We start from the raw sequence: 27,062 nt of genomic DNA, 5'->3' as shown, positions 1-27,062 counted from the left end.
AATGAAGGGACGGCAGTGGGAAAGATGGCGGCGGCTCTGAGATCCTCTGGGTGGTGGCAGCGGTGGCGGCGGCGTGTGTCGGCTCGCAATGGGTCCACGATGTTGCTCCTTCTCCTTTTGTTGGGATCTGGGCAGGGGCCGCGGCAAGTCGGGGCGGGTCAAACGTTCGAGTACTTGAAACGGGAGCACTCGCTGTCGAAGCCCTACCAGGGTGAGGCGCCCGGGGCGAGGTGGTCGTGCACGGGGAGGGCTCCGGGACCTGAGCTCAGCGGTAGAGACCGGGGGTGGCGAAAGGCTTCGTGGCCCTAAGGAAACTGCGGGCGGTGGGTGGGGGCCCACGAGGAACGCCGCGTTTGGGAGCCACGGGTCCAAAGGGCAGGGGTCAGCTCCCCCCCCCCCCCCCCCCCCCGTTTTGGAAGTTTCCAGCAGGTCGAAGCCGGGCTCGGATGCCACTAGCGTTAGGCCTGGACAAAGAGGAGCTCGAGTTGGACAGGAGGGATGTGGGAAGGGATAGAGCTGCAAATGGTGGGTAGTGATTGAAGGCCACTGGCAAAGAGCCGGTCTCCCGATGGAGCTATGGATGTGCTAGAAATGAAGCAGGAGGCAGAACTGGGGTAGAACTTGGCCGGACTGAGAAAGAAGATAAAATTCTGTTGCCGGTTAAAACACCTGTTTTCCAGTTCAGGAGCCCTGTTGATGAAGGAGGCTGGTTAGCTTTGCTCTGTTTAGGTTTCATAGGCTCTTAGGCACGGCTTATTGACCAGAAAATTTATATAGTTAGCTACAGAGAGGACCAAATCAGTGCAGATGGCTTAACTCAACACAAGTCTGTTTCCCTACTGAAGTGTGGGACAGCGGAAAAATACAAACTCAAAGTGCAAGAGTGTATACACGGCTGCTAAGGGTGATCATTTATTCCCTCAGCAGATATATCCAGTGCCTCATCTATGCTGTCTCTGCTATTACTGTGGATTGTACAGACACAAAGTTCTCACTTGCAAGAGGCTTATAGCCTCTATTGGTACTGGGAGAAGTACCTTCACACTTGAATTGTTTAAAGAAAGAATGTGATTAAGCCCCAGAGGCCTGAGAGTCAAGCTCTTTTTGGTAGAACTGGGGAAATTTTTTTCTTTTCTGGTGCTAAAATTTACATATAAAATGGGAAGAATGGATCTGAGCTATGGTTATTGAGGCATGGATAAAGTGATAGCTCTGATGTGCTCTGGGGTCTTCGTCTGAGAAGGGCTTTGTGAAAGAAAGCTGTCAAGATGGTAAAGATTTGAGATTTATGAAAGACAGAAGGTAGGAGATCGAGTGTCGTGAAAGGGAGAAAAAGATGATGACTCCAGCTTTAGGAGGGTCCGTGGTGGTTTCAGAATGGGTTGGTGTTGAAGAGTGTGAACTGATCTACTTCCTCCCCGTAGGTGTGGGCACAGGCAGTTCCTCACTGTGGAATCTGATGGGCAATGCCATGGTGATGACCCAGTATATCCGCCTTACCCCAGATATGCAAAGTAAACAGGGTGCTCTGTGGAACCGGGTGGTAAGAATCTTTCTCCCTCCTGTGTTGGTGACCCAAAAAGCCCTAAAAAGTTTACCAGTGGCTATTTTACTGTTTATCCCCAGTGCTCTGTCTTCTGTGGATATCAAGGATTTTCATTTCAGAGAATATGATGACCTTCATAGTGAAATCAGATATGTAGGGAAATGCTCTCGATTGCTCCAGTTATAGCAAATAATCCATTTTGATTGTGTTTTCTGAAACATCTTTTTTTTTAAAGACTTTATTTATTTATTTGATAGAGAATGAGAGCACAAGCAGGGGGATCGATAGTGGGAGAGGGAGAAGCAGGCTTTCCGCCGAGCAGGGAGCCCGATGCGGGACAGCACCCTGGGACCACGACCCCAGCTGAAGGCAGATGCTTAACCAGCTGAGCCACCCAGTTGTTTTCAACACCCGCTGTGTTTTCTGAAATGTCTTTAGGGGCGCCTGGGTGGCTCAGTCGGTTGAGCGTCTGCCTTTGGCTCCGGTCATGATCCCAGGGTCCTGGGTTCGAGCCCCGCATCAGGCTCCCTGTTCAGCGGGAAGTCTGCTTCTCCCTCCCCCACTCCCCCTGCTTGTGTTCCCTCTCTTGCTGTCTCTCTCTCTCTGTCAAATAAATAAATAAAAAATCTTAAAAAAAAAAAGAAATGTCTTTAATTCCTGATTGACCTGGTAGTATTCTTGGAGGTTAACAATTTAACTCACATTTAATTATTTTGTAAGGTGGAAGACTGCTCTTGTAAATTTATCCTAAACTTCATCCCAGTATCTGCCCTTGTTATTTCACTTTGAAGAGTCTAATTTTAAATTTTATTTTCATGTGAAAGCCACTTTGAGCCCCTTGGTCATTTTATTTGTCCTTCTCTGGACCTTTTCTAGCTACATTGTCTTCCTTGAGGTATGGCGGCAAGAAATGAATGTAGTATTCCTGGTGTGGCTGCCCTGTGATTTTGTACAAGTGTAAGATGATGCTTGCTTTTTGGTTTCCAGGGCTCTTTCTAAATCTTCTACAACCACTTTACTTTTGGGAATGACCTTGGCATCCTTTAATACTTTCTCTTGGGTTCTCATAAGCTAAGAACTAAACTTTTTCATGGTTTTTGATTTACAGCTTTTCATGGTCATAGATAAGTGAACCTCAGCAAAGAGAACAATTTCTTTTCCCTGTTCATTTTATGTGGCAGAGAATTCTAACAGAACAGAGGGGTAAGAGAAGTGTCTACATGAGCTATTTGTGCAAGCTGGCTTCTTAACCCAGATTGTAGTGTTGAACTCATTCTTGGACAGAGTACAGGGCGGTGTGTTCTGGTAGAACAGGCAAAGGGGCTGGCAGTTGACAGACTTGGGTTCCAGATCTAGCTGTATCACCGACCCACTGTGAACCCTCGCTGTTACTTAATTTTCTCATTACTCAGTTTCTCCATCTGCCAAATGAACTTCGTAATACCTTCTACGTGCTCACTAGGGTTATTGTGAAAATAAGACAATAGACATGAAAAGCTTTGGAAAGTTAAAATGGTTACAGAAGTGTGTGTTGTTGGCATTATGCATCTGTTATAAGTTTCATTGATGGGGGTCTCTGGTGAGTAAATGATTATGTCCAGGGCTAGATGCTTTGCTGCTGTCTTGCTAGCTGTCTCTACATAACTCTTTTAGCAGCAGTTCTAGTTTAGGATCTAGTTATCCTGCCCTTTTTCAGATTCTCTGATACTGTATTTTTGTTGTTGTTATTGTCGTCTGAATGAGCTTTGGAGTTGTTTCTGAGTTATTTGAATAGGATGTGGTTCTCAAATTTGGCTGTCCATTGGAGTTAATGCCTGTGGTCATGGGGATTTTTAAAAACTCCCTAGGTGACTCTTATGTACAGCCAAGTCTCAGAAGCTCTGTGAGACACAGCCCTGAGCAAAGGCGTACGGCTCTGTGCTAGAGGAAGCCAAGGATAAGTGGCAGACACCCCTTGGCTCAGTGCGAACCTCTCCGGCCTTGGCCTCATCCCGGGGCAATAATACCTACCCACTGGCTGTGGGGCAGCTTCCTACCACGGAAGTTCACTCTTGTCCTGAAATCTAAGTGAAACAGTAGAAAGAGGAGAACCCAGAATGACAACACAGGGACTGGGCTCCTCAGGGTAGGGTAAGCTATCAGAGATTGCGGGGTTCTTTGGTGAAGTCAGAAGTAACTTCACCCCTTTCATTTGACTTTGGGTTCCTAAGACTAACACTTCTGGGAGAATGATCTAGCAATATGTTGCTCAGGAGCTGGAACAATCTGTTAAAGATTCTGGGTGAATCCTGTTGGCCTATATGCTCCTCATTCCCTTCTTTCTTCATAGTGACCTTTAATCAGGAGCCTCTCTAAGCCAGATACCTACTCTCCTCTCTCCCTGAAAGTGTTCAGCTATTTAGAGCACTTAACCATCCACTTACCTCCTTCTCCATTTTTTCCAAGCTTTTGATACACAGTTAAAGAAAAAACCCCAAAGAACAAACATAGGAGTCTGATTAGTACCCACCTCCTTAATGTTTTTCCAGCAGAGGCTGTCCCTGTGATGGGGATGGTGGTGTTCTCCTTTGGTGCATTTATGCTTCTTGGCCATGGGCATGAGGTTTTGGGGGACTGTAACTTTCCCCTTCTTGGGGAATTCTGGCTTGCTCCTTAGCTTGGCATAGGGTCAATTCTAGCTAATTAGAGTTGTTTACACATCTGCTAATTATTCCTGGAAACCTTTGCATAATGACTTAGCTTTTCTTTCTTTCTTTCTTTCTTTTTTTTAATTCTTTTGTAATGAATGAGGCTTTGACCTTTCTTGAAATCCAGGCTTTTTAGAATCTGTCAGAGGGGTGATCTGGAAGTTGCAAATGAGTGTTAATTCAGCCACCTGTACTCTATAGGCTGAGAGGCTTTCCTGTGAGATCACAGTAGTCTAATTTAGCAGTCTCTTGTCTTTTCCAGCTTTGGAGTACTGTCCTGTTTCTGTGGGAGATATTGAAGATCATTGGGAGGCTTATTCACTTTTCATATTAAATATCATATGCAGCTGGACAGCTCAACCTGTTTAATTTTATGACACAAACACTCAGCAAGTCCTAGATTTCAGTTTCAACCCTTCGCGTCGTGTTACCTGAACTTAGGTTTTCCAAGTCTCTAGACTGCTATGAGGGCTTGAGGGGGATTTCACGTTTCATGCTCTTCACTGATCCCAGTGTCTTTTTCACCCTAGCCATGCTTCCTCAGAGACTGGGAGTTGCAGGTACACTTCAAAATCCACGGACAAGGGAAGAAGAATCTGCATGGGGATGGTTTGGCAATCTGGTACACGAAGGATCGGATGCAGCCAGGTATTGGGACCCCGGGTGCTCTTGTGTGGGGTGCGACAGGCCTGCTTTCTCATGTGCCCTCTTTTTGAGAAGCATCCGTCCCCACAGTGCCAGCAGTTCTCCCACTCCCTTGATGTCTGCGGATGAAGACCAGCCTGTCTCGTCTCTAGAATGGGGTCTGAACTTGACTCATCCTGGGGCAAGATCTTGCTTATTAGTTCCTTCCGGTTTCCCTTTGAGGCCAGAGGGGCCGTCGACTGGGTGAAAGTACTGGCTGTCCGGAACAAGGGTGATTGGGTGAACTGACTTCTTCTGAGCATGTGCAGTGAACGGTCTCAGAACTCCTTGAGTCAGGAGTTGCGCGGGGGCCGTTGCTCCGAGGACGTGGCAAGCTCAACCTGATTTGACCTGATCTCTTTTGCAACGAGAAGTGGAGCTTGGGAATTCAGCTCTCTCTCAGGGGCATAGTTGTCACCAGGCGTTCGTGAAGCAGAATTCTTACGGGGCGCCTTAGCAATCGGTTTGGACCAGGGAACAGCTGTAGTGTTAAACAGCGTTGCAGTGGACTTCTCTCTTCCCCTGCCTTCAACAGCAAACAGCTACACACTTTACTGGGTGCTTGTTACAGGCCCTGCACGTCGCTGGGTGCTTTTACATATGTTTTCTCATCTTAAAGAGAGGCCTGGGAGTCAATTGAATTTTACTTTTTCCTCCATCATAGTGATGTGTTATTCCTTTATCAACTCTTGGCTTTATTTCATTGTTCATCATCTGTTCTCTCTCTCTAGGGCCTGTGTTTGGAAACATGGACAAATTTGTGGGGCTGGGAGTATTTGTAGACACGTACCCCAATGAGGAGAAGCAGCAAGAGGTAATGGCAAGTGTCAGAGCTTAGGTCAGCTGCACTGACATCACAGTCCTTTGCCTCAGGAATGTTCATGAGGGAACAGGGGATAGAAAGTGAGGGGTTTGATTCTATTTTCTTCATCAACTGAACTTGAAAAGTTAATATCCTTGTCAGAGTGTTCTAGAGAGAACCGTTTATGGTGCACAGTCCTTTGGGAATGGCTGTCGTGATTGGGGACTTTTTCTTCAGTGTTAACAGTGTTCTCTTGTGCACATTAGGTAGTTGCTGAAATTGAGCATGCTTGGCCGGTTGGTGATTTGGCTCCTAGGCCTGCACCTGAACAAACTGAATTTATATAACACAGCTCCCCTGACTTAATAGATCACCACTGTGCTCTCTTCTGCAGCTCGCTCACTCTGTCGAGCATCCTTTTCTTCTTCCTGTTTTTAGACCCAAACAGCCAATTCTGTTCTCCTGTAGGAAAGGTTGTAAAAGGAAATTGACGGACTCTCAGCATTTTGTTGCAATCCAGTTTCTGGCTGTTGGCAGAAGGCTCTTGCTTTTTGTTGGCTGACCCTAGGGTTCTTTAGCATTTTCTTACACTGCCAACAGGTTTGTATTCTTTGTTTGATGGCCCTGCCATCAGATGCTGGGAAAGTGGTTATGACAGGTTGTTGATGCATATCCTTTGGCTAAATAATAGCAAGAGGGGCGCCTGGGTGGCTCAGTTGGTTAAGCGACTGCCTTCGGCTCAGGTCATGATCCTGGAGTCCCGGGATCGAGTCCCACATCGGGCTCCCTGCTCAGCAAGGAGTCTGCTTCTCCCTCTGACCCTCCTCCCTCTCATGTTCTCTCTCATTCTGTCTCTCTCAAATAAATAAAATCTTAAAAAAAAAAAATTTAAATAAATAAATAAATAAATAATAGCAAGAAAGGCAGGATTAAGGATGGAGACAGAACTCACTTTATTTTTTCCCTAAAAGCTTTTTATGAAAAATTGTAAACTTATTTAAAAAATAGGAAGAATATATGATCGTATACGCAACACCCAGATTCAACATTTTTTAGCATTGGGCACAGAATTCACCATCCAGAGGTGGAACTGGAGACCTGAGTTCGGAGAATAACTTTTTGTTGTAAGACAGTTACAGAGCAGCTTCTCCGTGTTGCCTCTGGGCTCCTCCTCACTCCACCATACATTAGGTACTTTCTAGGTGGCGGGAGTTGGTGAGCAAGACCAGCATGGTCCTTGCACTCAGGAGCACTAAGGTGTGAGATTTCTTCTGGGGGAACCATGGGGCGCTGTAGAAGACACAGAGGCGTGTTGAACCTGGAGTGGGACAGTGTGGTAGTGGTGGTGGTTGGGGAAGACTTCCTCCAGGAAGTGACATTTACATTGAAGTCTGCAGAATTAGGAACCAGTGTGCCATGCAGAGGGGAAAGCATGTGTTAAAGTGATAAAGTGAGAGAGGGGATCAGAGAGAGATGATGCTAAAAAGAAAAACAGAGCCAGCAGTCTTGCCATGTTGCACAATTTCAGGGGCCACCATTCCCATTGCATTCTTTAGTATTAACACTGTTCCCTGTTGGCCAAGTTGCCTGGCCCCTGAGATTGAGCGGTGTCTCCTTGGGTGGTTGGTGGTTTGGCTGTTTGGACCGGCACCAGGGCCATCTGAATGTACGTGACTCATCCTCACCATGCACACTGTGGGGCCAGATTCTGAAGTTAGGTGTTCCTGTTACGGAGTCTGGGCTTTATCCTCAAGGGGTAAGTGTTATAAAGGATTTTAATGAGGAGAATGTCATGACTAGGTTTGCAGTCATGCTGAGGAAATAATGGTAGTCAGAGATGCATCTGAGTAAGAGGTATGGGCTTTAGGGCTTGACTGGACTTTTAAACCTGGCTCTCTGCTTCTTCCAGAAATAAATTGTTCAGATTCTCTTAGCTTCCATTTCATCATCAGATAATAGTAGTTCTCATTTAAGAGGCCAGATCTGATGGGCTTATTTTGTAAGAAGAGTAGATGTTAATCAATACAATTAGTTTCAGTTGGTAAAAATTGGGACTTCTTTTCTGGCTAGCTGTTATGGTTCTCACTCCCAGCTGTACATTGGAATTACCTGAAGTGCCTTTAAAAATACTAATGTCCAGGGGTGCCTGGGTGGCTCAGTTAGTTAAGCGTCAGACTCTTGATTTTGGCTCAGGTTAGGCTATCAGGGTCGTGGGATTGAGCCCTGTGTCGGGCTCTGCGCTCAGCATGGAGTCTGCTGGAGATTCTATCCCTCCCCCCATCTCCCCTCCCGCCCCCGCTCATGTGTGCATGTGCGGGATCTCTCTCTCTCTCTGAAATAAATAAAATATTTTTAAAAATGAAATAAAAAGGGGCGCCTGGGTGGCTCAGTCGTTAAGCGCCTGCCTTCGGCTCAGGTCATGATCCCAGGGATCTGGGAATGAGCCCCGCATCAGGCTCCCTGCTCAGCGGAGAGCCTGCTTCTCCCTCTTCCACTCCCCCTGCTTGTGTTCCCTCTCTCACTGTGTCTCTCTCTGTCAAATAAATAAATAAAATCTTTTAAAAATAAATAAATAAAAATGAAATAAAATAAAATAAAAATAACTGATGTCCAGGCCCCAACCTCAGAGAGTGTAATTCTGTTTGTCTTAGGTGCAACGTAGGCAAACTTACTTTTTTAAAGCTCTCCAGATGAGTGACATGTATAGCCAGGATTGGGAACCCCTGGACCAACATGAGGTCCTTGTTTCCATATTAGTTGTTTACCTGTTGAACACATTTATTTATTAAATGACAGTTAAGAAAACTAATCAAAGTGGTTTCTGTTTATTCAGTGGCCATTATGTGCCAGGTACTTTACAAATATTGTTTTCTTTTCTTTTTTTTTTAAAGATTTTATTTATTTATTTGAGACAGAATGAGAGAGAGAGAGAGCTCATGAGAGGGGGGAGGGTCAGAGGGAGAAGCAGGCTCCCCGCCGAGCAGGGAGCCCGATGCAGGACTCGATCCCGGGACTCCAGGATCATGACCTGAGCCGAAGGCAGTCGCTTAACCGACTGAGCCACCCAGGCGCCCCTACAAATATTGTCTTAATCCTCATCAAAACTCCTTAGAGTTAGTATTATTTCCCCCATTTACCAATGAGTACAGAAGCTTAGAGAAGTGTCTTGTTCAAGGTAACAGCCAATATAAGGTGGAGTCAGATTTTGAACATAGGTCTACCAGATTCCAGAGGCTGTGCTTTTAATTATGATGCTCTACCTCCTCCCATCCATTGTTTCTTCTGCCAGGTTGATTTCCTTGAGAATGGAGACATTATTATCATGTCATCTCCTATGTAATTTCAGTTCTTAGAGCTTATATTCAGTGCAGAGAGTATAGAAAAGGTACGCCTTTCTACATTCCAACAACCTGGAACTATTTTAGAGGGTAAAATCAAGTGTGTTTTGTGGATGGCATGGTTTACTTTGATATCGTACATAAAGGTGCCAGGTATTCTTTCCAACACTTGTTCATGTATTATTTACTTGTAACAACTCTTTGGGGGTAGATATTATTGTCATCTCTACATTATGGATAAGAAACTGAAGTGCAGGAAGGTTAAAAAATTTGTCAGTGACACACAGGTACAGGATTTGCTTCCAGCCTGCAGTCTCATTATTTTGTTTTTTTTTAAGATTTTATTTATTTATTTGACAGAGAAAGACACAGCGAGAGAGGGAACACAAGCGGGGAGTGGGGGAGGGAGAAGCAGACTCCCCGCCGAGTAGGGAGCCTGACGCGGGACTCGATCCCGGGACTCCAGGATCATGACCTGAGCCGAAGGCAGTGGCTTAACCAGCTGAGCCACCCAGGCACCCTCATTATTTTGCTTTATTATGTTTGAGTACATGAGAAGAGGGTGACAAATATGGTACCTTTGGAAAACTTGCAAATGTCACATAGAAAATGTGCTGGCCTAGGAGAACAGGCCTGGCGGGAGGGGTTATGGAACAATTCATCAAATCCCTCAAGGGAGTGGAGAGTGTTTCTCTGGTTTCTCGTTTCCTCGTCACTAGAGCACATGACCTTGTTGCTCAGCTTACTTGCAGCCACATTTGCTCATGAGAAAATATGGGGGGAATTCTAGCAACCAGTAATGCATCTGAGAAGGGGGTGAGGGAGTTCAGTTTAGGCTTGGCTCTCTGAAATCAGGACAGATTGTTCAAAGTTACATAACCTCAGTTTCCCTGTCAGCAATAGAGGAATTGTAGTTCAGGTGAATGAGTCAAGAGTTTCACTCTTTGGGAGTGCAGGGTACTACCTGTGCCATCATGAGGTTGACAGGTCATAAGTGGTTGTTAAAATGACAGTGGAAGAAATAGGACATCTGGATAGAGCCGTAACAGGAAACGAGATTGAATTAGTAATGAAAAATGACTCACAAAGAGAAGCCCGGGTCCAGATGGCTTCACTGGTTGATTCTTTCAAACATAGAAAGTAGAGTTAATACCAGTTCTTCTCAAAAATTCTTACAAAAAATAAGAGAGAGAGGGGCGCCTGGGTGGCTCAGTCGTTAGGCGTCTGCCTTCGGCTCGGGTCATGGTCCCGGGGTCCTGGGATCGAGTCCTGTGTGGGGCTCCCTGCTCGGTGGGAAGCCTGCTTCTCCCTCTCCCACTCCCCCTGCTTGTGTTCCCTCTCTCGCTGTGTCTCTCTCTGTCAAATAAATAAATAAAATCTTAAAAAAAAAAAAAGATTTTATTTTATTTATTTGACAGAGAGAGAATGCGAGAGAGGGAACACAAGCAGGGGGAGTGGGAGAGGGAGAAGCTGGCTGAGCAGGGAGCCCAATGCGGGGCTTGATCCCAGGACCCTGGGATCATGACCTCAGCCCAAGGCAGACGCTTAACGACTGAGCCACCCAGGTGCCCCAATAAAATAAAATCTTAAAAAAAAAAAAAACTACAGACCAATATTTCTTATATAGACATAAAAGTCATTAGCAAAATACTAACAAACCAAATCCAACAACATGAAGGATTATATACCACAACCATGTGTATTTATCTTAGGAATTCAATTTGCTTTAAAATTTAAAAATTAAGGGTGCCTGGCTGGCACAGAAGAGCATGTGACTCTTGATCTTGGGTTCCTGAGTTTGGGCCCCACATTGGGTGTAGAGATTACTTAAATAAATAAATGAAAACTTTTAAAATCTGAAAATTAATATGATAGACCATATTAATAGAATAAAGGACAGGGGCACCTGACTGCTTCAGTCAGTAGAGGGTGCCCCTCTTTTTTTTTTAAATTTTTTAAAGATTTTATTTATTTATTTGACAGCAAGCAGGGGGAGCAGCAGACAGAGGGAGAGGGAGAAGCAGGCTCCCTGATGAGCAGGAAGCCCGATGCAGGGCTCGATCCCAGGACCTGGGATCATGATCTGAGCCGAAGGCAGACGCTTAACCAACTGAGCCACCCAGGCGTCCCGAGGGTGCAACTCTTAATCTCAGGGTTATGAGCTCAAGTGCCATGTTGGGTGTGGAGCCTACCTAAAAAAAATAAAAATAAAGAAGAATAAAGGACAAAAACCATATGATATATAAATAGATGTAAAAAAAGTATTTGAGAAAATGTAATATCTCTTTATGATAATAAAAACACTCAACACATTAGGAATGGAAGGGAACTTCTTCAACCTGATAAAAGGCATCTATGAAAAACCCTCAGCTAACATCATACTTAACTGTGAAATACTGAATGCTTTCACTCTAAGATCAGGAATAAGACAAGGACATCTGTTCTTGTCACTTTTTCTTTTTTTTTTTTTTTTAAAGGCTTATTTATTTATTTTAAAGAGAGCAAGAGCATGAGTGGGAGAAGCAGAGGGGGAGAGAATCCCAAGCAGACTCTGAACTGAGTGCGGAGCCCCATGCGGGGCCTGATCCGCGGACCCCGAGATAAGGACCTGAGCCGAAACCAAGAGTCAGACGCTCAACTGACAGAGCCACCCAGGTGCCCCTGTTATTACTTCTATTCAGCATTGTACTGGAGGTTCTAGTCAGGGCAGTTGGGTAAGAAAAAACATCCGGATTACAAAGAAAGAAGTAAAACTATTTATATAGATAACATGATGTTGTATATAGAAAATCTTAAAGAATCCACAAGAAAACTACTAGAATAAATGAATTCAGCAAGGTTGCAGGATACAAGATCAACATACAAAAATCAATTATACTTCTGTATGCTGGCATTGGAGCGTCAGAAAATGAAAGTAAGAAAACAATTCCATTTATACTATTATGAAGAATAAAATACTTAGAAATAATTAACAAAAGTACACTCTGAAAACTATAAAATACTGTTGAAAGAAAGTTAAGACCTAAGTAAATGGAAAGACATCCTATGTCATGGATCAGAAAACTTAGTATAGTTGATCCTTGAACAGTGTGGGGATTGGGGGCACTGACCCCCCCCCCCCCGACACACACAGTCGACAAGCTGCATATAACTTCTGACTCCCCCAAAACTTAACTACTAATAGCCAACTGTTGACCGGAAGCCTTACAGATAACAAACAGTTAATTAACACATTTTGTATGTTATATGTATTGTATGCTGTATTCTTACAATTAAGTGGGCTAGAGAAAAGAAAATGTTAAGAAAATCATAAGGAAGAGAAAATACATTTACAGTACTGTCTTTGTATTAAAAAAAAAAATGACATGGAAGTGGACCTGTGCAGTTCAAACCCATGTTGTTGAAGGGTCAACTATATTGTTAAGATGATGCTCCCTGCCTTGGTCTCCAGATTTGACACATTCCCTATCTACCAGAAGCCTAGCTGACTTCTTTGCAGAAATTGACAAGGTGATCCTGAAATCAATATGGAAATTCAAGAGAACTGGAATAGCCAAAATAATATTGATAAAGAAGAGCTAAGTTGGAGGACTCACACTTAACTCGTTTCAAAACTTAATACAAAGCTGCAGTAATAAAGGCAGTGTGGTACTGGCATAAAGATAGACCTATAGATCAATGGAATAATTGAAAGTCTAGAAAAGTCCTCACATTTATGATCACTTGATTTTTGATAAGGCTGTCAAGACAATTCACTGGGGAAAGAACTGTCTTCAACGCATGGTGCTGACTCAACTTGATGTCCACATGCAGAGTAATGAAATTGTCCCCACCTCATACCATACCCAAAATTTAACTCAAAATGAACTGGAAAACTAGGGGCACCTGGGTGGTCAGTCATTAAGTGTCTGCCTTCGGCTCAGGTCATGATCCCAGGGTCCTGGGATCGAGCCCCACGTCGGGCTCCCTGCTCAGCGGGAAGCCTGCTTCTCCCTCTCCTGCTTCCCCTGCTTGTGTTCCCTCTCTGGCTATGTCTCTCTCTGTCCAAGAAAAAAAAACCCAAAATGAACTGGAAAACTACATGTAAAAGCTAAAACTATACAACTCTCAGAAGAATACGTAGGGTTAATTCTTCATGACCTTGGATCAAACAAAGGTTTTTAAGATATGACACCAAAAACAAAAGCCACCAAAAAAAATAGATGAGTTAGACTTCATTTTTTTTTTTAAAGATTTTATTTATTTATTTGAGAGAGTGACAGAGAACCTGAGCAGGGCAGAGAGGGAGAGGGAGAAGCCTTGCTTCTCCTGATGCAGGGCTTGATCTCAGGACCCTGGGATTATGACGTGAGTTGAAGGCAGATGCCCAACTGTCTAAGCCATCCAGGTACCCAAGTTGGACTTCATTAAAATTGAACACTTGTGCTTTGGGGGCAGGCACCTGGGTGGCTCAGTCAGTGAAACATCTGATTCTTGATCTCAGCTCAGGTCTTGATCTCAGGGTCATGAGTTCAAGCCCCACCTTGGGCTTCACACTGGGCATGGAATCTACTTAATAAAAACAAAAAAAGAAAAAAACAACTTGTGCTTTGGAGGATACCATCAAGAAAGTAAAAATATATACCCACAGAATGGGAGAAAACCAATGAAAATTGTGTATATGATGAGGGACTTGTTTTTATATATTCTTGATATAGTTGTAGTAAAAAAGACAACCCAACTGAAAAATGGCTGGGGTGCCTGGCTGGCCCAGTTGGTGGAGCATGTGACTCTTGATCTTGGGGTTGTAGGTTTGAGCCCATGTTGGGTGAAATGTTACTTAAAAATTATTTTTTATCTTAAAAAAAATGACCAAAGGATCTGAGTAGGTATTTCCCCCAAGAAGATATACAAAGGGTGGATAAACATGAAAAGATGTTCAACGTCATTAGCCAGTAGGGACATACAAATCAAAACCACAATGAGATACTATTTAACACCCACTTGTGGCTATTTAGTCATAGCTAAAATAAAAAAGACAAATCATAACAAGGGTGTGGAGTAATTGGAACTCTCATACACTGATGGTGGGAATGTAAAATGGGGCACTTATTTTGGAGAACAGTTGGTCAGTGCCTCAAATGTCTAAATACAGAGTTGATATCATCCAGCAATTCCATTCCTAGATGTATATACCCAAGAGAAATTGAAATCATGTCTACACAAAAAGTTACATGAATGTTTATAGTAGCACTATTCATAATAGCCAAAAAATGGATATAACTCAACGTCCTATCAACTGATGAGTAAACAAACAAATATATAAAAAAGATTTTATTTATTTGAGAGAGTGTGTGTGTGCACGCGAGCGGGGGGAGGGGCAGAGGGAGAGAGAGAGAGAATTTCAAGCAGACTCCCTGCTGAGTGGGGAGCTCCACGCATGGCTTGATCTCATGACCCTGAGATCGTGACCTGAGCTGAAATCAAGAGTCAGATGCTTAGCCAACTGAGCCATCCAGGTGCCCCAACAAAATTTATATTCATTCAATGGAACATCATTCAGCATTAAAAAGAAATGAAGCATTGATAGGCCCTCTAATGTGGATGACCCTTGAATACATTATGCTAAGTGAAAGAAGCCAGTCACAATTCTATGATCCCATATATACGAAATGTTCAGAATAGGCAAATCTATAAAGACGGAAAGTAGATGATGGAGGTGGGAGTGGGGAGTGACTGCAATGGACACGGTTTCTTTTTAAGGTGATGAAAATATCCTAAAATTAATTGTGGCAAATCATAATCTTAACTCTGTGAATATACTAAAAAAGCCATTGAATTATAGACTTTAAATAGGTGAATTATGTGGTATGTGAATTATGTCTTAGCATTGCTATTAAAAAAAAGATGATTGAAACATGACCTGATCATCTTTTCTTGGCAATGTGAAGTCATCGGCTGATGGTTGTCAGTTTCTCATGAGAACCCAGATACTGGTGGAAAGTTGCAGGGCACTCAGTAGCATTGGAGCAGGGATGTCTTCCTTCAGTTGAAGTCAGAGTATGATCACAAGAGGCTTTCCTTGAAAGAGCACAGAAGTGCAGCCCTTTGAGCCTTGGCCCTCATTCTTCCTGGTGAGACATTTATTTGGGTCTTACCCCAGGAGGCAGAAATAGCTGGTCGGAGATCAAGCCAGCTTAGAAGTCTAGTTTGTCTAGTCTGTGAGGTGATGACTGTTTTTTTCTCCTTGAAACCGGAAGAAACGGGGCACCTGGGTGGCTCAGTTGGATAAGCGTCTGCCTTCAGCTCAGGTCGTGATCCCAGATCAAGCCCCGTGTTGGGCTCCCTGCTCAGCGGGGAGCCTGCTTCTCCCTCTCCCTCTGCCCTTCCCCCTGCTTATGCTCATGCACACTGTCTCTCTCTCTGTCAAATAAATAAATTATTTTATTATTTATTTATTTTTTAATTTTTAAAACATTTTGGCAAGTCTTTTTTTTTTTTAAGATTTTATTTATTTATTTGAGAGAGAGAATGAGAGAGCACATGAGAGGGGGGAGGGTCAGAGGGAGAAGCAGACCCCCTGCTGAGCAGGGAGCCCGATGTGGGACTCGATCCCGGGACTCCAGGATCATGACCTGAGCCGAAGGCAGTCGCTTAACCAACTGAGCCACCCAGGCACCCAATTTTTTTTATTTTTTTTAAATTATTTATTTATTTGGGCGCCTGGGTGGCTCAGTTGGTTAAGCGACTGCCTTCGGCTCAGGTCATGATCCTGGAGTCCCGGGATTGAGTCCCACATCGGGCTCCCTGCTCAGCAAGGAGTCTGCTTCTCCCTCTGACCCTCCTCCCTCTCATGTGCTCTCTCTCATTCTCTCTCTCTCTCTCAAATAAATAAATAAAATCTTTAAAAAAAAAATTTAACAATATGGTGCTATCCTTTTTAAAAACACATTCTCTCAAGTGAGGAAGACACTGATCCCTCTTGGTCTCTTTACTGTTGGCAGAAGGAATCTTTGTATCAGTAAAGGAATTCCACAGCTCCTTAAATTCTCTTGTTATCTTCCAGCTTGGATATGACTTAGTTTTTCAGTCCTAGGTGAGGCAGTATTTTCTGAGAGAGAGACTCCTTTGGAAACTAGGTCCAGAGAATTTTGGCAAGTTATCTAGATGTGATTAAACATCGAGACTGAGCTGCATTGAGAGCTAGGTTTTTTTTTTAAGATTTTATGTATGTATTTGTCAGAGAGAGAGTGAGAGCACAAGTGAGGGGCGGGGTGGGGAGCTGCAGGCAGAGAGAGAAGCAGGCTCCCTGCTGAGCAAGGAACCCGATGTGGGCTCGATCCCAGGACCCTGAGATCATGACCTGAGCCAAAGTCAAAGAGTCCGATGCTCCACCAACTAAGCTACCCAGGAGCCCCTCTTTCCTTTTTTTTTTTAAGATTTAATTTGTTAGCACGCATGCGCACACGAGCTGGGGGTGGAGCAGAGGGAGAGAGACAAGCTGACTCTGTGCTGAGCGCAGATCCTAACATGGGGCTCAATCCCATGGCCCCGAGATCACGAGCTGAGCCGAAACCAAGAGTTGGTTGCTCAACCGACTGAGCCACCCAGGCACCTCTTCCTTTCCTTTTATAAAATCTGGAACCATTCTGCAATATTTCTGTGTTTCAGGTTATATTAGAGCCCTAGGGCTTTTGTTTTGTTGGTTTCTAACAGTATATATTAGTTACTTTTCCATATTGATTTGAGAACAGTGAAACATAGAGATTGAGCCAGGGTTGTGGGGCCAGACTACCTGGCTTCCAATCCTGGTTTTACTATTTAAACAAGTTTTCTTACCAGTGCAGTGGGGATACTGATACTACCTCTTAGGGTTGTGAGAAGTAACTGAATGGGTATGTGCACATTACTGACTACAGTGCCTGGCGCAGAGTAAGCGCTCCGAAAATGCCAGCTATTCTCGTTCACACCACTAAATGCCATTCCCAGGGGACGCTTTGCAGACTTGTTGGCAGTCGCTGTTGTGGCTCTGTTCTCTCCCTCCCCTCTCCTACGCTCCTTGTCTTCATACCTAGGTTCCAGAGAGCAAACGTGGCCAGCTTCCTCCACGGCACTATGCCTTAGGTTGGAAAAAACAACTCTAAGAGAGTGGCTCCTAAATGTTGGTTCATGAACTAGTATTGGTTGGTAACGAGTTTCACTGATCTTTTTTTTTTAAGATTTTATTTATTTATTTGACAGAGAGCACAAGCAGGGGGAGCGGCAGGCAGAGAGAGAGAGGCAGGCTCCCATATCTCATTCATCTTCATGACCAGCCCTGCGAGCTAGCTCTGTATTATTCTCCCTGCTTACAGGGAGAAAATGGAATCTCGAGGAGCTAATGTAATCCACCCAAGGTCGTGCAGCTCTGAGCATATACCTGCAGTTAGAACCCAGGTCTCCCTGATTACCAAGGCCGTGTGGGCTCCTTTTTCTGTCTAGTGGTTTACAATTACTTGTGTGCTTGGGATCTGTGGGATTTTAGCATAGGATCCATAGGTCCACAAGTTCATGGGTCTCTCTTCAGTCAAGATAGGCTGAAGGTACAATTACCACATAGAGGGTCTTTTTTTTTTTTTTAAGTGGCCTTGTAGTACAAAAGTTTGGAAACATTTCTTCACTCTACAGGCAATAATCATTTGGACAATAGGTACGAGTGCCTAATTTTTAGTGACTCTTAAATTCGGAATGAAACTACCACCTTGCCCGAGTCTGAGGGAATCTTCAGCCTTTGGTTCTAGTTATACATAGGCTGCTTCCCAAGGAAAGAAAATGAGCTGCTCTGTGAAATTAGTGGCTTCCCAAGGAACACTTAAGAACTCCTGACTGGGCGTGGAGAATAAGAGGGCATTTAAAGACTTACTACGAGTGTGAGGTGAAAAGTTGAAGGCCAAGTTGCTGAAGTCGACAGATTCTGGCTCCAAAGCTGGGGGGTGCTGTGTCTGGTGCAGTATTAAAGTTGGCCGCACATTACGACTGTCTGTGGTGCTTTTTGAAAAAGACATGATCCTGTGTCCTGCGCCCCCCCCCCCCCGCCGACTCTCTGGCTCAGGGACCCACATGTGATTGCAGCTGGAAAGCTCTCTCAGGAGATGCTGGGGACCAGCTTACCTCTGGCTCTTACCGGATGATCGGATGCCTCACCAGCCTTGGGAATAGGAAGGCTCTGATGGGTTAAGGACAGTTGTCCCAGGCACTTTCCTGAAAGGTGCAACGTAAACTTCTGACCATGCGTACTGGGTTGACAAATGAGCTACCCAGGGCATTTTTCATCCCTTCTTTTCCCTAATCGTTGACTGAAGTTATGCGCATTCTTGTCAGAAGCCCATTTCTGCACATTGCTTGACAGCAAACTAAAAATTCCCTTGCTCTAAATGATAGTTGTAGAAGAGGAGTGTTGGAATTGGATCACCCACTGACTCATTTCGTACCCTTCTGTGGTCCTATGCATATTCCACCAGCGGCGTAGGAACAGAGCAGTGGGGGGGCTGCTCTGAGGCTTGCCCTGTACTTCTCACCGTGGCTTCTAAGGCCCAGTGTGATCTGGCTTGTGCCGAAACTCACACCCTCCTCTCTCTCACCGGCTGTGTTTCAGACACTGGTGTCTCCTTCTGGTCCTCGAATATGGCCGACCTCATGCTTCTTACACCCGCAGATCTTCTGGTGGCTCCCTCCAACGATGGAGGCCTCAGCTCAGGTGTTGTCTCCTCAGAGCTGTTCCCTCATCAGTTTATCATGTTACCTGTTTTATTTTCATCAGAGCATTAGTACTCTCTGAAATAGTTTTTTTTTAAGTTTTATTTATTTGAGTAGTCTCTGTACCCAACATGGGGCTCGAACTCATGACCCTGAGATCAAAAGTTGCATGCTTTTCCCTCTAAGCAAGCCAGGCACCTCTCTCTCTGAAAGAATTTTATTTTCTTATTTATTGTTTGTCTCTTCCATTCTGATGTCAGCTCTATGAGCCCCCAGCATCTGGAACAGTTTCTGGCTCCTAGTAGGTGCTCACTGATAGAAGAAGGAATGTTTTGGGCTCTCTACCCTCACATATCCTTCCCATATCTCATTTCTGAGCTTGTGTAGGTATCTCTTGTTGCTAGTAGCTTAGAACTGTAGCAGTAGTCAAAGCTAACTATCCTCGAGCCTCATGATTTTGCTAAATCTGCCATGCTGCAGTGTTCCCACGGAGCTTTTTCCTTGCCCACATGTAGTAGGTTAGAATGACAACAGCTATTTGGAAATATATGTCCATAAGGTTCAATTAGAGGGTAAATGATCCCTTTGGATTAGAGTTAACTTTATTGTCTCTCAAGTGGTGGGATTTTTATCCTTTGGGCAAGAGCTTATGCTGAGATCCTGGGCAGTAAACACCATCTTGAATTTGGAAGAATTTAGCCCTATTTGTCAGTCCTGTGTCTCCCCTTGCTACAGAAATACTATTGTCTGGGTACAGACAAAACAGGTGGCCTGGCCTTCTGACTCAGAGACATAAGCAAAGTGGGGCCTTCTTGGACAGTGTAACGCTGTGTGTTTTATGAAGTCTCTGAAAGCCTTAGAGAGGTTTTCCTATTGGGCCCCTTTGAGAATTGGGTAGTAACAGACCCTCTCCTTAGAAAACATACAAGCATCTACCTGTGCACATAGTTTTGCCTGTAATTTTGAGGGGTGTGAGGACTTGCTAAATGCCCTCCACGGATCCTATAGTTCTGTTTGGGGATTTAGATCGGTTTGCTCATCCACCACAGCTGGGTCAAAGCTCTTCCATGGCTGTCTCTTTCTGACCTGGTCTCCTGTCTTCTGTGTCCTCTCTCGTTTTTATAATAACCTGCTGGACCCTCTCAGGCCCAGAAGAGGCGATATTCTCCAGGCGTCCAGGTACTTAGTCTTGACCCACCATGGCCATGCCTTACTCCCTATGTGTCCATCTACCATTTGCTCCTGTTCACACCTATGTGGCTGTTTTCTTGAGAGTCACCAGGCTCTGATTTTAACTGCATCTCCACCTTGCATGTTGACTGTTGAGGACAATGAGGAAGTCACCAGAGAAGTGGCATGTGTCATGTTTCCTCTCCTTTCATCACCCTGCCTCTGCACTGCCTCGGCACTAGGCTGGTTCTTAAATGGTCAGCCCATCATTTCTGAGGACGAATTCGCTCCTCCAACTCTATTGGAGAGGCAAGGCCTCTGAAGTAGTGGGGAGATGGGTGGCATATGTGGAAGCTTGTAGTGGGAGAACCTGCCCAGGGTATTACGGGGAGAAGTTATGTGTAGGTGAAGCTGAAGCGGGCTGGAAGGTCTTTCGACTAAGAACAGTCCTTGTGGCTGGAGAACACCAGCCAGCAGCCTGGTTCTGGCAGTGCTCTTTCTCAGTCCTGATCCATTTAGCATCCATCATATGCTTATAGGAGTTGAGGATTTGAAAGGAGCTATCCGGAATGGAAAGATTTCCCTGATCAAACAGGTATTTTCAAAGTACCTGCTATGTGTAAAACGCTTACTTGGGGGTGGGGGAAGGGAGGTTGTGGGGAATGGAGGGTGGAGACATACAGGTATAGTGATTTTTTTTCTTTTAAGAAGTTTACATAGCAACTGGGGAGATAGGTATATATGCAGAAAAAGGAAACCACCAGTCCTGGGCCGTGTATGGATGTGAGTGCCAAATAGTGATCTCTGGAAGGATTCGAGTCCAGACTCCAGAGGAGCCATTTCAGGCCCACCCCGGGTTGGTAGCAAGGAGGATTCCTGAAGGCAAACAGAGAGGTCAGTTGCTTTCTGGGCCATCCGAGTGTGCGCTCTCAGGGGCTGCTAAGGCTGAGGCGGAGTGGTCGCCTGGTCTGCTGGAAGGGGCTCAGCTTGTATGTGCACAGTCCCCGTTGCTGTTGGTACGGGCGTCCCTACGAGCGCTTCCTTACTGTCCTCTGTTCTTTCTTCCCTGCTTTCCCAGCGGGTGTTCCCCTATATCTCAGCCATGGTGAACAACGGCTCCCTCAGCTATGATCATGAGCGGGACGGGCGGCCCACAGAGCTGGGGGGCTGCACAGCCATTGTCCGCAATCTGCACTATGACACCTTCCTTGTGATTCGCTACGTCAAGAGGCATTTGACGGTGAGTCCTCGTTTTCTGGACCAGTCGGTGGTATGGGCTGCCTTGCACCTGCTTTCGTGGCCCTGAGGTATCTTTTCTTTTTGTTCCAGATAATGATGGACATCGACGGCAAGCATGAGTGGAGGGACTGCATCGAGGTGCCCGGGGTCCGTCTGCCCCGGGGCTACTACTTTGGCACCTCCTCCATCACTGGGGACCTCTCGGGTACTGTCACGCGCACTCTTTATTTGTCCTGACTGAGGTCACGTCTCGAGAGCCGGGCCTTAGTGAGGCTTCTCAGAGGGGACAGCCAGCCAAGCAGAGCTGTGGGAAGCGAGTACCCAGACTGTGCTGCTCTTCTGGCTTCTGGTGTCTTTCAACGCCCCCTCCCCGGCCCGGGCCGAGGCTCTCCTAGTGCAGTTGGCTCTAGGAGACGGTTGGTGCTAACGGAAAGCAGGGTCTGCGTCTTCGTCAGGCCAGCTCCTCTAGCCCGTGTTTGGAGTTCTGTGCCTTGCGATGTCTGGTGCCCCTTCTGCAGTCTGGTTCCTTCCCGTCCACCTCCTTGAGGGCCGCATTCCCCTTCTCTTAACAAAGCTCTTCCTTGAGTTCCTTGACTCTGCCGTCCCCCTACTAACTGCCGCCCCTGGGCCCTGTTTGTGCTTAGACTTTTGAACGTGTCGTGTGTACAGGTCCTCTGTGTCCAGGCCGCAGGGGGGAGGGGTAGAGGGAGAGGGAGAAGCGGACTCCCCACGGAGCAGGGAGCCTGATGCGGGACTCAATCCCAGGACCCTGGGATCATGACTTGAGCTGAAGGCAGTCACTTAACTGACTGAGCCACCTAGGTGCCCTGTTGGCATCTTATTGTTATGCAGTGGATTGTTGAAAATGGCTGAGGACAGGGGCGCCTGGGTGGCTCAGTTGGTTAAGTGACTGCCGTCGGCTCAGGTCATGACCCTGGAGTCCCGGGATCGAGTCCCGCATCGGGCTCCCTGCTCGGCGGGGAGTCTGCTTCTCCCTCTGACCCTGCCCCTCTCATGCTCTCTCTCTATCTCATTCTCTCTCTCAAATAAAATCTTTAAAAAAAAAAAAGAAAAGAAAAGAAAATGGCTGAGGACACACTCCAGTTGTCCCAGCCTTTGATGCCCCTACATTGTGAGGAGCATTGCCCCAGCTTTTTATCTTGTCTCGTGGCTTAAACAGTCCTGACAGCAAAAACATTTTTCTAATTGAAGGCTAATCTAGTTTTTTCCTATCGGGGTCTGCTAAAGATTCTAAGAGTCTAAGCAGCAGTAGATGCCATCCTACTAATAGACATGGTGCTTTTCCTTCTTTGGGAAGGAACTGAGGGTCACTTATCTGGAGCTGGGGCAGCCATCTTGCCACCAGCTGGAGGATGAAGATCACAGAAGAGGGTAGAATGGAGAGAATCACAGAGAAATGGTGTACCAGGGCTTCTGGTTACCATGCCTGGAGCCATACAGAGGTTGCAGTTGGAATAATCCTAATACGTGAAGTAGTAATTGATGGATTTCCCCCCCATATCCATATTCAAAGGATGTCTATTTAGGTGTGAGGAAGAAAAAAGTGGGAACATGATATAGTTTCTCTCTTCTTCTGCCAGAAGTCAAGACAAAGTGTGCTAGGAAGACACAAGTCGGGAAGGAGTTTGGGGAATGAATGGTTGAGGGGTCCCCAAATTATTACTCCAAAGTAGAGTTCCTCAGCTGAGAGCAGAAAGGGCAGAAAGTGCCCTGTGCAAATCTGTTTTGCACTATAGTGTTGCACTGTGAGGATCACAGTTTCCTTTGGGCCTAACATAGGTCTTTTTTTTTTTAAAGATTTTATTTATTTATTTGAGACAGAGAGAATGAGAGACAGAGAGCATGAGAGGGGGGAGGGTCAGAGGGAGAAGCAGACTCCCTGCCGAGCAGGGAGCCCGATGCGGGACTCAATCCCGGGACTCCAGGATCATGACCTGAGCCGAAGGCAGTCGCTTAACCAACTGAGCCACCCAGGCGCCCTTTTTTTTTTTTTAAAGATTTTATTTATGGCCTAACATAGGTCTTAGAAGTCAACTAGAAGAATGATCTAGAGCCACACTATCTGATATAGTAGTGACTAGTTATAGGTGGCTACTGGACACTTGAAATAGGGCCATTCCAAACTGCCATGTGCTGTAAATATAGAATACACACCAGACTTCAAAGACTTAGAAAATGAACATAAAATGTCATCCGTGGGGCACCTGGGTGGCTCAGTTGGTTAAGCGGCTGCCTTTGCCTCAGGTCATGATCCCAGGGTCCTGGGACTGAGCCCCGCATGGGGCTCCCTGCTCAGCGGGAAGCCTGCTTCTCCCTCTGCCCCTCCCCCTGCTCGTGTTTTTTTTCCCCTCTCTTTCAAATAAATAAAATCTTAAAAATAATGTCATCCATAATTTTTATATCATTTGCATGTTGACATGATAGTTTTTTGAATATATTGGGTTAAATAAAATATATGTTAAAATGAAAAAAAAAAAAAAGGCAAGAAATCCAGTCTGTAGTAACCAACCTGGTAGCCATGAGCACCCCTACCATTCAGATTTGTGGTCTGTTAATACCAGTTCCTGCTAAAGGAAACAAGAGCTTCCTGATGCCCGGTCTGAGGTAGGAAATGGACAAGCTGGGAACTTCCCAGGAAAGCAAGGAAGATAATCAAAAACTTCTGGGTTCATGTAAAAGGGCTCAAGAGCCAACTTGAATAGGCTCCCACTGGAGAAAGATGGGTCGTGTTGAGCATCTATAAGAGGTACAAGTTCAATGTCTTGCAACACATCAGATATGTTGGAATCGATGAGATTATAATGACACTTTAAAAAGAGAGGACAAAAGGGGTGCCTGGGTGGCTCAGTTGGTTAAGAGTCTGCCTTTGGCTTAGGTCATGATCTCGGGGTCCTGGGATTGAGCCCCACCTTGGGCTCCCCGCTCAGCAGGGAGTCTGCTTCTCCTGCCCACTGCTCCCCCTGCTTGTGCGCTCTCTCTCTCTTAAATAAAATCTTAAAAAATAAAAAGAGAAAAAAGAATGGAGTCCCTAATTCCTTGATTCTTTCTCTAGTAGTTCTTAGTGAGATTCAGGGTGACAGTTACAAGCAGCAGCAGAGAATTAGTCATTGTCCAGAAGGGCGGTGTGTGCCATGCCAATATCCATGCCCTGCTCATGGCCCATTAATCAGCTGCCATGAGGCCCTTTCCTATCTTGCTTGTGCGTGTCGGCCGCATGGAAAGGAAGCGGTGGTACTGTGTCCTTCCCTTGCTCTGCTCCAAGGTTTTACATACGAGGTGGGCTTTAGTGCTTGCATGATGTCTAAGTTTTTTAACTATACAGGTAATGCGTGCCTGTTGATAAAAACTTTAAATCCTGAGTAATGTAGAATATTCCCTGTTCCCTATCCTTATTTTCAGATGAAAGAAAACAGAGGTTTCCATTATTTTTTTCAGTCACTGCTGGTGGGGCACATGGCTGGCTCAGTTGCTACAGCATCTGACCCTTGATTTCGAGGTCGTGAGTTCAAGCCTCACGCTGGATGGAGAGACTACTTAAAAAAAATAATAAAATAGGGGTGCCTGGGTGGCTCAGTCATTAAGCATCTGCCCTCGGCTCAGGTTAGGATCCCAGGGTCCTGGGATCGAGCCCCACATGGGGTTCCCTGCTCCGCGGGAAGCCTGCTTCTCCCTCTCCCACTGCTTGTGTTCCCTCTTTCACTATCTCTGTCAAATAAATAAATAAAATCTTAAAAAATAATAATAATGAAATAAATTTCTAAAAAAACCCAAAGTCACTGCTGATGAGCTGTAGATCAGAAGCTTGAACCAAGATACTCCCAAGATCCCTCTTTTTGAGGTGGTTTGGGTCCTCCTGGTGCTTTTTTCCTTTAGATAATCATGACGTCATCTCCCTGAAGTTGTTTGAGCTGACGGTGGAAAGAACCCCAGAAGAGGAGAAGCTGCATCGAGATGTGTTCTTGCCCTCAGTGGACAACATGAAGCTGCCTGAGGGTGAGCGTAGGGGATCCTGGGAAATGGTCCCTGTGGCTGGGGAGGAGGTCACTGTGCCTGGGAGTTCTGAGGTGACTTGCATCCACAGCCTGCTGGGCCGTCTCCTTTCTGTGTTCTTCCCCTGAAGAGCATGGAGCACGCGCTCCTGCCATTCCAGGTCTCCATGTTACAGATGGGCAGTTTGCTCAGTTTTTAAATTGAGGCACCTGGCAAGGGGGGCATCTGTCTGCCCTCTGGCTCCCAGAAATGACTGTCAGAAACTGGAGACTTGGATCCCTTCCTGACTTGGGGGGCTCCCTGCTTCTGACTGCTTCCCTCTTGTTTCCTCAGTGACCGCCCCGTTGCCACCCCTGAGTGGCCTGGCCCTCTTCCTCATCGTCTTCTTCTCGCTGGTGTCTTCCGTATTTGCCATTGTCATTGGTATCATACTGTACAACAAGTGGCAGGACCAAAGCCGGAAGCGTTTCTACTGAGCCCTCCCGCTACTCCCGCCCCTGTGGCTGTCACTGTGAGCCAGCGCTGGCCTGAGCGTCCAGCCGGCCGGGCCTTCTCCAGTCTCCAGCAGCGGGTCAGGGACTCTGTTCTCTCACTGGGGCTTTGAATGCAGGGATACTGCATTGCCATGGTGATCCATGGGGACATCTCGCTGGTTCCGGAAGCCCACCTACCCCAGGACCGTGCTGCTGTGATGTGCCTTTCCCTGCAGTCCTTCTACTTGGGAGCTAAGAGGGATGGAGAGAATATATACGGTTCTGATGCCAAGATCACGAAAAGAATTTCATAGCTCAGGCTGCCTTGTTGACTCTGAGGACCCTTGTGCTTCATTTTTAAATCCGCAGAGAACACAACACGGATAACTCCTCATACCTTCCAGGCATCCATTCGTCGGATTTTGCTTTTCGTCCAAGCCTCTGTCCACCTGAAGAATTTCCCCTGGAAATCTGGATGGAAACTTCTTCCCTGTGTTGCCTTCTCCCTCCACTCATTGCTCTCTCCACATGCAGCCTGAGCTGGAAGAGACATCTGGATGCCTCTCTTTTGGAGCCTGGGGCTGCAGAACAAACTGATGTTTCACTGACTCTTAGTCAGGTGACCACAGGGAGAGGGCTTTTCGCTTTGGCTCACTGCTCCAGCCGTTGTTCTTTAGCGTGAATCTTGGTTCTGTTAGTTTGTGACCTTCCCAGTTGGTTCCTTTAGGCCCTCAGTCAGGTTTGGCCGAAAGCTGGTGTGCAAGTCAAGAGAAGCTTGTACGACTTCATGGTTGCCAGGGGAGTAACTGGGAAACTGACCAGCTCCATGTTTTGACACCAGAAGCAACAGTTGCCATGTGATCTGACCATGTGTGGAGATGTTTCTGGACTCTGGAGTCTGCTGAACTGCATGTTTGGTGTTTATCATGACTTTTGGAATCCCACCCTAGTGTTCAAAACGTGAGGCTTCCTTTTTATAGCCTCGGCTTGGATACTCCCCAAAGAGGAAACTTGGCTTCTTTTTCTTAATGGATAAGAAACAGTTGCTGTTCTCCTGTTGCAAATATGGGAGCAATGGATGCTCGTCCTCTGTGCCTGGAAGAGATCATTGTCATCGAGCAATAGAGCCCGAGTGTCCTCCTCTGTGGGTCAATCCTTATTCCACTGCCTTATCTGACAAGGGGTCATGTGCTGCTCACCTGTCTGCCCTGTGATTAAATTGGCCAATAGGCCAGTCTCCCTGGTGGGCCTGGAGCTCTGAGCCCTCCTAGTCATGTACTTCTGTAGCCTAAGGGAAATTCTTAAAATGGCTGATGGAAACCAAACATGAGCTTCCAATTCAGTGTCCTTCCTTCTAGGGGTGGTTTTGGGAGGAGGTCTGGCCTTCTTACTGAGCCC

The 27,062-nt window shown here is 45.8% G+C and overlaps 1 protein-coding gene across 2 annotated transcripts; it reads left to right on the top strand.

Annotated features, from left to right (window-relative positions):
- On the top strand, positions 1-26,989 carry LMAN2L (lectin, mannose binding 2 like). Of its 2 annotated transcripts, XM_045885123.3 has the most exons (9): positions 1-211; positions 1,425-1,543; positions 4,764-4,881; positions 5,649-5,731; positions 19,918-19,950; positions 21,020-21,181; positions 21,271-21,385; positions 25,075-25,194; positions 25,525-26,989. In XM_045885123.3, exons 1-9 carry the CDS (start codon positions 25-27, stop codon positions 25,665-25,667), a joined length of 1,080 nt encoding a protein of 359 aa, XP_045741079.1. In that variant the 5' UTR covers positions 1-24; the 3' UTR covers positions 25,668-26,989. The 2 variants fall into 2 exon arrangements, with proteins under 2 accessions (XP_045741079.1, XP_045741080.1); XM_045885124.3 differs by lacking the exon at positions 19,918-19,950.
- The last annotated feature ends 73 nt before the right edge of the window (positions 26,990-27,062 follow it).

Source organism: Mirounga angustirostris, unplaced genomic scaffold (genome assembly GCF_029215605.1).
Source record: "Mirounga angustirostris isolate CCGP_5_RB_7025 unplaced genomic scaffold, mMirAng1.0.hap1 SCAF_10, whole genome shotgun sequence".
NCBI classification, from domain to species: Eukaryota; Metazoa; Chordata; class Mammalia; order Carnivora; family Phocidae; genus Mirounga; species Mirounga angustirostris.
The sequence above is the reverse complement of the archived record's forward strand: the minus strand, read 5'-3'. Positions and strand labels throughout refer to the sequence as shown.

What these genes read in the sequence shown, in the direction of transcription:
- LMAN2L (XM_045885123.3), top strand. Translation starts at nt 25, where the DNA reads ATGGCGGCGGCTCTGAGATCCTCTGGGTGGTGGCAGCGGTGGCGGCGG. An exon ending in GAAGGATCGGATGCAGCCAG is followed by an intron (nt 4,882 to 5,648) that starts GTATTGGGACCC and finishes CTCTCTCTCTAG; the next exon opens with GGCCTGTGTTTGGAAACATG. An exon ending in CAACATGAAGCTGCCTGAGG is followed by an intron (nt 25,195 to 25,524) that starts GTGAGCGTAGGG and finishes TTGTTTCCTCAG; the next exon opens with TGACCGCCCCGTTGCCACCC.